Raw genomic sequence first — 12502 nt, forward strand, 5'->3', positions numbered from 1 at the left:
GGAATGCCAGCATTTGCCAAGCAGTAAGTAAAAATTAGTTGCTGGTTTCTTACTCCTATATATGAATATGGCCCCCTTGCCACCTACAGAACTGTAATGCTGTAAAGGCGTTCATCAAAATGTAAAATTTAGACAAAAAAAAATAATGTTTTGCTTTTAGGTCATCTAGTCCAACACCCCTGCAATAAAGAGAGACATCTTCAATTAGATCAGATTGCTCAGAGCCCCATCCAACCTGACCTGCAATATTTCCAGAGATGGGGCATGTACTACCTCTCTGGGCAACCTGTGCCTGTGTTTTGCCACCCTCATTATGAAAAACCAACTTTCTTACATCTAATATAAATCAACAGTTTTTCACTTTAAAGTCACCTTCTATCACTACATGCCCTTGTAAAATGTGGAAGAGATTTTTTTTTTCCCCCCAAAATGCTATCACAAAAACTAAGTTTTATTGGTTATTTCTGTTTTTGAGACTTACTGACTATGAAATTATTTTATAGGCCTGTATGTGGCCTTTACAGGCCATGTGAAATCTGATTTTCACAGGTATTGAAATACCTATTTCTCTTTGCTCAGTGTAACCGAAGGGGAGAGAAGTGCTTCAAGCCCCCATGCTTTCTCTAAACACATGTCCTTAGCTTTATTGAGACTCCGTCTTTTTAATGATTTACCCTTCTAAGATTTGGCCATCTCCAATTTAGTTGCAGTGTTTCAGTATAACAACAGTTGCTGCTTTCAAAAATGTCAGTGAAACTTTAAAAAAAATTTTTTTTTAATCCAGCAATTAAAAAAAATTTCAAATCCCTCGCCATAACATTCCATAGTGCTTTTTGTTTGAATTTACAGGAGTTATTAGGTTGATGGTTCAAAGTGATGCAATAAAATATATCCCTGATGTTTCTCCTATGTGTGTGCACACATACACACACACCTTTGTTCTTACCTTCCTGGAGAAAGAAATTCTCCAGAAGAAACCTTGTGATACAGATGGGCTGTTTGGGAGTTGTGTGTTTTTACGGGTGACTGAAACTGGCAAAAACCCACTTGTAGTCAGCTTAATAGGAACTAAAGTGTTACCCCTTCTACGTGCATGTGCTGTCATGGCAGTGTTGGCCTGTGAATAAGGCAGTACCGGACAAGGAGATTCCCCTGTTGAGCAGAGTTTGCATTAATGTTTGGGCTGGTTAAACAGCTAATACACTTTCTTTATCTTTGCATTATGTTAAAATCTCTGATGAATGTTGGCTGTCTGTGTTTTGCCATCTGCTCCATAGTTGTCACAGTATCGTGAGTTTGCTGTTCCCTTACTTGTTTCAATTTGAATAATATCTGTAACAGGACATGTTTAATTACGTCTTTTGTAAAATACAGTTTCCTAAAGCGTATGATTGATATGTAATCTGAAACAGTTTTTCCCCTGTTATTAAGTTTTCCATGCATGGGTTTGCGTTACATGTTTTATTCTTTTTTAAAACAATAATGACTTGACACTTAGAACAGTCATATAAAATAAGAGGGGGTTTTTTTCTCTTGAACTGAGCTTTTGAAAATTTCAGCTTTATGTTGATTTGTGGGTTTAATGATTACTATAATAACTCAGTAGAAAGGAAATATTTGGGGGTTAATTGTTTTTTTGTTGTCTGTTTTTGTTTTAAGGTTGGGATAATTCTCCATTATTCCACTCTTGCAACAGTACTGTGGCTGGGAGTGACATCTCGTAATATTTACAAGCAGGTAACCAAAAAAACCAAAAGGTGTCAAGATCCTGATGAGCCACCTCCTCCACCCAGGCCTATGCTGAGGTGAGTTGTTTGTTTCTGTGTCTGTATTTCCCAAGTTGCTACATTTATATTCTGACCAGAATATGTAATAAGTCACTATTCTTCAGTTCTCTCAAGGTCTTTAAAGTTCCTTTCATATTTTTCTGTTTCTCAGTGTTTTCTTAAGGAGGATGAGCTGAAAGACTTGGTCTTGGTGTGTTTCAGATGCAATGCTGGGTTGCTGATTTGCAAATTAAAAAATTGGTAGTGTTTCAGCATCACCACTGAAAGTTTGACTTCAGGACCATTAGGACTTTAGATAGCAACACAACCTATTAAATTGTCAGAAGAAAGAATGTGGAGAACTGTTACCACAATTAACAAACACTGCAATTTAAGTAAATAAAGTTTAATATGTTTTCCAAAGATTGTTTACAAATTATTTGAAAAATAGGGTTATCACTCATAATCAAATGAAAATAGTGTTCTTTGTGAGGCATTCCTCCTTGAATTTTCATTTCTGAGATCCCACAAATGAGACAAACTAATTATCTATTAAATTCACTTATGTGAAATGTTCTTACTAGAAAATACTGACATAGCTTGTTCACGTTGCCTCCTGAGCTGCTGCATGTTAATTAAAACTGCTACACTGAAATTCGCCACAAGGTGGCAGAAACTGATTAACTTTGATTAGTTACAGGCAAATATTTAAAGAGCTTGATTTTTTAAGTACAGAGACTGCAGAAAAACAGAAGTGCATTTCTGATTATCGTCAAGTATCATTTTCAGTACTACATACAAGCATTTTTTTATCCTTTATTATTTGTTATGAAGTTTCTCCTCTGGAAAATGTTGTAGTAAAATTACCAGCCTCACAGGCTCAGCTCTACACAGACATACATGAACTTGCTTTTTTAGGTCTGAACACCTCATCTCTGACACTGGCAGTAGCTCCACAGACAAGTATCCAAGACAAGAACAGAGCAAACATGCTTTATATTTTTCAGACTTTCTCAGTGTCCAACTTCCTACAGATCAGGAATTTCCTCAGTCAGATAGATGTGTGATGTTTTTGTATGGAAGGGCCACCGAAGAATTTTTTTTTCAGTTGTCTTTTAAATTTAGTCTCAAAATAAAACTGCCCACAATGCAGTACCTGTACAAAGATTTGTTTTATCTGGCCAGCTCCTGATTGCTGCATCAAGATACAGAATACACCAATGTCAGAATCTGATCTTCGTAGGATTCAGCAACTAAATAATAAATTCAGTTCATCTTGTTTTCCAAGAAAGTCATAATTTGTTTTAGACTGTTGTTTTGTGTCTCAAGTGAGAGAAGAGTTATTTCTGGTGAATTATCAGAAATGCACTGGAAAAGTCCAGGACCACCATAATAGGTGTCTCCTGTTGATAAAAAACAAGCGCTCACCCGCATGTCACAGTAGGAGCTTTCACTTGTGTGTTCTGATCTGAATTTGGACTGGATTAGTATAAGCTGCGGGACTGAGTGCTGTTAATTTTGATTATCAGTAATTACTGATCTGCCCCTAATGAATTCAATGGGAATTCATAGAAATCAGAATGAAAAGTAAGATACTCCAACAACATAGGCCCTTTTTCTTCTTGAAAGTATACAGTTTTCATTAATACCACCACAGAGAAGCAGGAACTATATACTGTAAAATTACAGAGTCCATTAAAAATAAAAAAAAAAAAAAAAAAACCAACTGCCATATGCCAAACCCCTCCACCCAAAAAAATTTCAAGTAACAGTGTATATAATATTAGGCAAGTTCACCTCTGGAACAGGACATACCACTTAGTATTTTCATTCTAAGTTTCCTTACTCTTTTCCAGCAGTTTATAACTTCTGATTGACAGCTTTTGCTTCTTCCTTATAACACTGTGTACTTTTGTTCAGTGTCTGTGAGTGAGAGGTGGGAGTGAGCAGCTGTGAGAGAGAGGCAGCTTACAGCAGGAGGAGAAAAACTGTACTGAGGAAGACTTAGAAAACAATTGATGCTACCAAAGCCCAAACCTGATGCACCCTATTTAGTTTCATAAAGAACTTGTGTGTTTCCAAATCCTGGAAAGCTCTCATTTCCTTCATAGTGACTGGAAAAAATCCATTTCACTTAAGCAGCTACTGATAAACTGGTTTTATTTTTTAGGTTCTACCTTATTGGTGGAGGGATCCCTATCATAGTTTGTGGAATAACAGCTGCAGCAAACATCCGAAATTACGGCAGCAGACCTAATGCGCCTTAGTAAGTAGCCTATAAGTGAGAGCTCTGTCATAAGATTCCTTAGGCTTGCTTGTCTCTGAATACTTGTTGCAATTAATTCTGATTTTTCCAGAAAATGTAGCACAGACAGGGTCATTTCAATGAACTGAAGAAGTATAAGTGACTTGTGCAAAGATATTAATTTATTCTTTGGTTTGTTTCTTTTGCAGTTGCTGGATGGCTTGGGAACCTAGTTTAGGAGCATTTTATGGACCTGCTAGTTTTATAATTTTCATAAACTGTATGTATTTTCTCAGCATATTCATACAACTAAAGCGTCACCCTGAACGCAAATACGAGCTGAAGGAACCCGTCGAGGAGCAGCAGCGTCTGGCCACCAACGAACACGGGGAACTGGCCCATCAGGATTCATTGTCAGTGTCCCTGGTGTCCACATCTGCTTTGGAGAACGAGCACAGTTTTCAAGCACAGCTTCTGGGAGTGGGCCTTACTTTGGTTTTGTATGTTACGCTGTGGATCTTTGGAGCTCTGTCCATCTCCCTGTATTATCCTATGGACCTGATCTTCAGCTGTTTTTTTGGGGCAACATGTTTAAGTCTCAGTGCCTTTCTTATGGTGCACCACTGCATTAACAGGGAAGATGTCAGGCATGCTTGGATAACAACTTGCTGCCCAGGAAGGAGTACATATTCAGTGCAAGTAAATGTGCCACCTTCCAGTTCCAGTGGAACCAACGGAGAGGCCCCGAAATGCACCAACAGTAGTGCAGAATCCTCATGCACAAATAAAAGTGCATCAAGCCTAAAAAATTCCTCTCAAGGTTGTAAACTAACTAATTTACAAGCTGCAGCAGCTCAGTGCCACCCTACTTCTCTGCCATTGAACACAGGTCCTCAACTTGATAACAGTCTCACTGAACATTCAGTAGATAATGATATCAAAATGCACGTAGCTCCACTGGAGGTACAGTTTCGGACAAACGGACACCCAAGCCGGCACCATAAGAACAGGAGCAAGGGCCATCGTGCCAGCAGGCTCGCAGTGTTGAGGGAATATGCCTATGACGTTCCCACGAGCGTGGAAGGAAGTGTGCAGAATGGCTTACCCAAAACTCGCCAGAGCAACAGCGAGGGCCACTCGAGGAGCCGAAGAGCCTATATGGCATACAGAGAACGTCAGTATAACCAGTCCCAACAAGACAGCAGTGATGCTTGCAGTACACTTCCAAAAAGTAGTAGAAATACTGAGAAAACAATAGCTACCAACAACAAAAAAGATATTCTAAGGAAACCAATAGCGGCTGAACTTGAAAACCAACAAAAATCTTATGGGTTAAATTTAGCCGTCCAGAATGGACTTAAAAGCAGTGGACAGGATGGACCATTGCTCACTGCAGACAGTACTGGTAATATTAGAACTGGGTTATGGAAACACGAAACTACTGTGTAGCATTGTAATTCTTTCTGGGATGAATCCATATGAACTGTGATTACACATTCCTTAAAGCTATTAACACTTTTAAAGACTGTTTACAGACTGTAGGTACTTTATGCAGGGAGGGAACAAAGCAAAAAATTTTATGCATTATTACCTTGTCTGTTCTTACAAAGCTGAACTCTTGCTTGGTATTTTGTGAAATTTTTTCTGAAGTGTCAGTCTTGAGAGATGCAGAACACAACTTTGTATATTTTTTTTACCTGTAACCCCGCAGATGTGTCCACAACACATTTCAAATTTGTATTTAAATGTATAATAAATAGTATTTTCCCCAGCAGCCCAAAGTTGCACTTACTTGTTGGGTTTTTTAAATATTATTGCACTGAATGTCATATTGATTTTACTCTTTCATTATCTGAAACTTTTGAGCTTCTGTTACTAAAGAAAATACTGAAGTTACAATTTCCTACACTTAAATTGTTGACACCTCAGTGTAAACAAGATCATATTTTGTATCATCCTGCTGCTGTGACCAATTTGAAGTTGTAGTTGCAGAGTGGTGCTTGAGGTTGTACCTGTTTCCAGCACTTATACAAATTTTGCTAAAGTTACGTGTATTAAATAGCAAAAAATGCTTCTGCATAATGTAGTACTGGTACCACAACTCAACCTTAAGCAACAAATGGAATTGGATTGTATATACTTAGTTAGTTGGTTACCCACTGCCAACTTGTCTTTTTGGGTGTTTTGCTTAAGTGTATCTGAGTCATGATACAGATCTAACATTGTCCATACTCAAATACTGTGTTAAATAATTGATAAACTTGTTCAGATATGTTTTAATTACTGCTTGCCAGATTTACTGCAGCTTCTAGTTGTCTGTTTGGTAGTCTGAATTAATCTTGGATGCATTGTACTAACCTCTGCAATAGGACAGTGTTGCTAGAATTTGGGTTCTATTTTTACTTATGGGTAGTTACCATTTAAGAATTCTTTCAGGAACATTTTGACAAGTGTATGACTCAGTTTTGATTGCTTTTCTATTTCCCTGGTTTCAAGAGAGGTAGCTTTTATCTTGTATCCAGCCTTACAGTTAGCATAAGGATAGACACTCAAAAAAAGGAGCTTATGGGTATTACTAAAGAAAAGAATTTTAACTAAATACACAAGTGTATATCAAATATGTTTTAAATCTATTTGATAAAGTATCTAAACATCTTAGACAACTGACTGCTTTGTAATTGCTGTTTGTGGGTTGTTACTTGGTGCAGGAGGGTTCCTTTTGGTGACAGAAATGCAGTTTTGGATGTAGAAGTCAAAACCAGCAACTTGATCCTATTCCATTCCAAATACTGCAAGTTATGAAAACCGAATTGCAGACAGTAGGTGAATGTAAGGAGATGTGCCAGGAGAAGCAATCAACTCTGAGATGAATTTGTATATTACACAACTAGGAGCAATCCATATATAGTAGCTCAAACTGAGATACTCATACATTATATTTAATCAGGTGTTTATACTGTGCTTTTTTTAATAGTAACAAATGTATGTACTCATGCAAATAATTTAAGCCTACTTTTTATCTTTAAGATTATAGTGGTAGAAAAATGTAATCCATGTATAACACGGAAAAACGTCCAAACAGTCCACAGATAATTTATTATCTGAACAAGGTATGGTAGGGACTGTAAGGTAGGATCAGTTACGCTTAAGAATCTACTTGCCCATTGCTTTTAGCACTTGCCCTGTTTTCATAGGTTTGCTTGGATCCAAATATCAGTTTAGTAGTTCTTGAAACTCACCTTTAAAATTAATTCTATGTGTAATACTTCTGCATAGCTTGATAGTTTGCCCTGTTTTGATGAGACAAAAAAATTAGCTTTTCTCGTAGTACCTAATAAACTCTGACTAGCCTTGGTACAGGCAGGGTCATTAATGTAAAATATTTCTTACCTCATTACTCTAATAAACATGCTTAGTTCACTCACTGCTATATACATAGCTACATTTGCTTTTCATGTAACAAGTACTTTGGCTCAGATGATAAATTAAGACATTGTTCTCTGATATAGTCTTGACAAACACAATGATACTTTCCATCTGCTGTATTTTTCATGAAGAATCTTAAGTTGAAAGAATTTATGTTACTGAAACGTGGAAGGCAGGTTATTAGACTCTGTTAAAGGGGGGATATTTTATATAGTATCTTACTAAGAAAGAAGCAGAAAAGTCTTCAGGTTTTTTTTTATCTTCCTTCCTAATAGTGTAAAGTAAGCTTATTTTCAGAATTGTAATTAAACTTCATATGAAAAACCACCTATATCACTCCAATGCAAAAAAACCCCAAACCAAACAAAAACCAAACAAAAAACACCACAAAAAGCTTATTTTGGCTTTCTGTGGATCAATGTGAGAGTAACTACCATCATTAATCAGAGATATAAAGGAAAGTAACACAAAGTGGGGGCAGTTTGTGTTATCTACAGAAAAGAGGCTACTAGAGGCAGCAGTAGTTAGGGCTGGTTGTTACCATGACAAAAGTGTGTATTTGTGCAGTCATACTAGTGGCAGCAGCAGACTTTGAAAAACAAGTGTTGTGGATATAGAGGAGGAGGGTATAAGCACACCCTGGTTTATGGCTAAAAAGGTTTAGGTGGTTTTATCATAGAATGTGAAGGATTGGAAGGGACTTTAAAGATAATCTAGTTTCAACTGCCCCTGCCATGGGTAGGGACAGCTCCCACTAGACCAGGTTACTCAAGGCCATGTCCAACCTGGCCTTGAACGCTGCCAGTGATGGAGCCATCTGCAAGTTCCCTGGGCAACCTGTTTCAGTATCTCACCACCTTCAGAGTAAAAAATTTCTTCCTAATATGTAACCTGAATTTTCCTCTTCCAATTTGTGCCCCTTACTCCTTGTCTTGTCACTACAATTCCTGAAAGAGTCCCTCTCTGACTTCCCTGTAAGCCCCTTCAGGTACTGGAAGGTGCAATGTAGTCTCCACATAATCTTCTATCTTTCTGCCTCATGTTCATTGTTAAATGCGTGCTATTGACTTGGCATGTGGTCTCATTTGCACCGTAATTTGGGCAGAGGCATCTCTTGTTAATTGGATCTCATCCATTATCATAACACCTTAAATGCTAATAAATTTAAACTTTGCATAGGTTAAGAAATATTTCAGATGTTGGAAGAAACAATGACTTTTTATTAAGTTCTCTCATTTTTACTTAATTATGTTTTGACCACTTCTGTGTTAGCACTGTGCTGCTTGCTGAAACTGTTGATGTCTTGTGTTGCTGCATTTTCACATCCCTGAGCAAAGTGAAGGATTGGTTCACATTGGTTTCAGTGGGTCACAGTATCCAGGTCTTAGAGAGGTTAATAGCATAGACATCTGTGAGAAGTACTATTCTCCTTGGAGTTCAAGATTAACATATAAAACATGAAAAAAACCATCTAATTTAAATGAACACACTGAATTTTTAACCCCTGTTTTCAAAAAAGGAGAACCTGTTGTGTTGTAGGAGTTTGGTTTTAGTTTAGATGAGGTTTATATACCTTTGGTTCCCAGATTGGCTGAATATGGACATTTGCGGAGATGGAGGAGGAAACTACGTGGTGGTATCTATAAATGCAGATGTACAATTTATTTTATACAGAAGAGTTAAATTTTGAAAACTTACATTAGTAAGATTCTAAGTATGACAAGCCCATCAACATCACTCCACAGCTGAAACTTGCCTCCACGTGAGCAGGTAGGGAATGGCAGTCCTTGGCTGGAGGTGAGGAAAAACAGTCATCTGCCTGCTCCACTCACCTGGCCTCTTCTGAAAAGCCCTCACAGAGCTGGTGCTGCTCACCAGGCTTCTCTGCTGGCTGAGGCTGTGGCTCCCCCATGCATCGTAGACAAAGTCTTGAATTGTGGAGGATGGCTCTAGAGAGTTGAAAGACAGAAACTAAAAGGTCAGTGCAGAAATGGGCTTGCTGACAAAGCATGACTCACAGCCAGCTGATTACATGTCCGATGTGACTTCATCTTAAAAAAGCCAAACAACCTTTAATCGCCTTTAATCCCAAAGTATACAATTTGAGCATACAAATTAAGTGCTTAGCTGAATATGGCATTTTCTCTGAAGTCAGCATTTAGTCAGTAGAATAGTACTTACAAATCTTTGTAATAAAATAGATGAGGCAAGACTGAAGTGAGATAAAACTGAGGGGAAATTTTTAGTTTCTATTAGATGAAGATCCTTGAAATTTTGCACTTGATACTTAAGTACTGCATATAGTAATAGTTTCATGTACCTCTTCAAGTGGGACATCACTGATTAGCCTCAAATCCAATAATTGTGTGAATGAAAGAGAATACTAAATGTTAGTATAGATTAAGTTTTAGAACTTGATTTTAGAGATTGTTTCAGAGACATAGGTTTCATAAAATGACTAAAGACATAGTTTTTTTCTTTCTTATAAATGTTTTATCTTCTAAGTGTAAATTTCAGCTTTCACCTAGAGGAGGAGGACTTCAGCTCAGCTGCAAAGCCTAAAGGGCCTTTTATATGAATCACTGTGTAATTCTTGATAGGATGAACCATTTCTTATAATACATACCTGACATTTTCACTTTATCCACTTAAAATTCTATTTGCTGACTATGATAATTCTGTTTCAGCATCAAATGCTCCTCCTGCAGCCTTTTTCCTAATCCGTTGCCAGCTACAAATTAACATGGATTGTCTTCTGCCCTCCCCAACAGCCTTCTACATTGTGACAATGTGGAGCAGCTTTCTGAATTGTTTGCAGCAATTTCCCTTTAATTCACAAATGAAGAAGTCGTTCCTATAAGGCAGAGTCCAAATCCGAGCAGCAAAAATCTTAAGTATGCAGGGACTGTATTTCATCTATTAGCTGATGGTGTTTGTATTGGATGCAGCTGGTGAAGTAGAAACATGTAGGAAGGACAGTTTCCTTCCTAGGGGAGGAGGCATCCTTGGTAACATCTGGAGCTGCTGAGCAAGATATTTAAAATAAATACTTGGATGTAGTGTGCACCTAATCATTAAGAGGCTTATCTGTAAAGGTCCCAGACACACAAATTTGACAGGCTCTTCAAGGAATTGTAAGACATAAACTTGTCAATTCTATTGACACATAGCACTTAACTGCATCAGGCCACAGTTTCATCTTCAGCTTTTATGGGCTGAAGATGTACTACTATTATGAATTTCAAGTTAAACTGTACTTGAGTTTAATCATGGCTTGATAACTACAAGGCACATAGTGTGTGCAGGGAAGATTTCAATACAAAGTAGAAGAGAATAGTTGAAAAGACACCTTTATTAATACAGTTGCAGATATAAAAATATCTTCTCAGGCCAGTACAGTCTCCAAGATCTGATAAACAAAAATGAGTGCAATCAGCAGTACTCTGCTCCTTCCACATACAGGTAATGAACAATCCAGATTGCCCTAAAATGCTGCCAGTTTGGAGTGACACAGAGTTGGCCAGTACCTCTCAGCTGAAAGATGACCTGCATGTGGGAACCATCACCAGTATATGGACACATCCCTGGTGATGACTTACATTGTCCTATCCTGTGAAATAATGTCATCTGGTTATCCCATAGCTGAAGTTTTATCTGAACCTTGTGAACAACATGAATGAGCTTTGGAAAAAAAGCCTCATTTACAGTTAAAACAGTTGCACGTTAACTGGTTTCCAAGACATGCCATCTTTCCATGTAAATGCAGGCAGCTGCACAATGGTAACAGCACGTAGTGTCAGCTGTTCAATCCATGGCTCAGCTTTCCTGTCACCTTCAACAGCCATCTTTTTGACAAAACTGGTTTATACTTAGAGATTTTTCTCATCTTTATGTAAGTTAGCTACTTGGCAAGTTTAATTCTTTAAAGACACCAGCTCAACTGGTGTGATTCCTCTTGCCTGTTACATTTGCCACCTTATATTTAGTGTTCCTGGATTAAAAAACAGGAAAGAAAGCCAGCTTAAGTCTTACTCATTAGTCTTGTAAAGAACTCCTAAATATCCTCATGTATAAAGGAAGGCTTGGGGAACATGAGCAAAATATTAATACTGCTTAATAGGTAAAAATGTCTTCACTGTGGTAAAGATGAACAGATGAAGCTGCTCTGAGGTGCCCTAGGAGTGCCTAGTGTCTAGACATGGTGATAATGCTGGAATTTAATTGCTGACATCTGACAGTTCTAATTCAGCTCCTACCAGCCTCTTTTTGAAGCTTTTGTCTGCAAACATGCAGGCAGACCCAGGAGTGTCATGAAAAAATTACTTGGAATAAGGTTACATGCCAGAAATACCACAGCACTTAATGGCCAAAGCCATCCACGGGGTGATCTGTGTTCCCAAAACACTGTGCTTTAGAACAGTGTAATTACCACAGTCCTAGGACTAGGGTAAAATTATTTCTTCCCTGCTGTCGAACAGTTTAGGTGCAACTTAAATTTGCCAATTTGGAGATTTTCTTCTTTTCCCTGCCCCCATGAAGTTAACAGGTAACAGCTGTTAACTCAGCAAGTTGGTAGCTCAGTTTGTCAAACACATATGTCAAGGATCTTTCCTAATAGGAAATTTTCTTATTTCCCAATATACATCTTTTTTCCTAAAGATGTGTATTCTAATGAGCAAAACCCAAAAAGCCCACCCCAAGTCCCCTGCACACCCTTCCCCTTTCCCTGTGGAATACTGGCTTCTTCTGCAAGGTGGCTCCATATAACTGGGAAGCATTTTACAAAACTTTCTTCGTTACTATTGAAATAAAAGCACAGATGATAAATTTCTGCAAGGCCACATGAGTTCTTCTGTTCACCTGTGTAAAGATGATGGGCTCTATGGTAGCATGGTATCATTATGAGTCTGGACTAGAAAGGTGAGAGATTGTCTGAAGATGTTTCTAAGACCTGCTATATTATTCCTGTTAATTTTCTTAGGTGTTTCTGCTTTTTAACAAGTATCACCTTAGCCTTGTCTTCTCTAGTGAATACTAAATCATCATTCTTAATGCACAGAAGAAC

General features: G+C 37.9%; 1 protein-coding gene across 1 annotated transcript in view; it reads left to right on the forward strand.

Annotated features, from left to right (window-relative positions):
* The window catches only part of ADGRA3 (adhesion G protein-coupled receptor A3), a 47425-nt gene extending 35147 nt beyond the window's left edge, over window positions 1–12278 (forward strand). Inside the window, exons 16-19 of the mRNA XM_017727560.1 lie at window positions 1–23; window positions 1660–1805; window positions 3937–4032; window positions 4221–12278. The exon at window positions 1–23 is cut by the window's left edge and continues 98 nt beyond it. Of these exons, the coding sequence (XP_017583049.1) occupies window positions 1–23; window positions 1660–1805; window positions 3937–4032; window positions 4221–5460 (1505 nt within the window). The 3' untranslated portion in view covers window positions 5461–12278. The remainder of the gene's footprint in view (window positions 24–1659; window positions 1806–3936; window positions 4033–4220) is intronic.
* The last annotated feature ends 224 nt before the right edge of the window (window positions 12279–12502 follow it).

The sequence above is a fragment of the Corvus brachyrhynchos genome, unplaced genomic scaffold (assembly GCF_000691975.1).
Source record: "Corvus brachyrhynchos isolate BGI_N302 unplaced genomic scaffold, ASM69197v1 scaffold80, whole genome shotgun sequence".
Taxonomy (NCBI): domain Eukaryota; kingdom Metazoa; phylum Chordata; class Aves; order Passeriformes; family Corvidae; genus Corvus; species Corvus brachyrhynchos.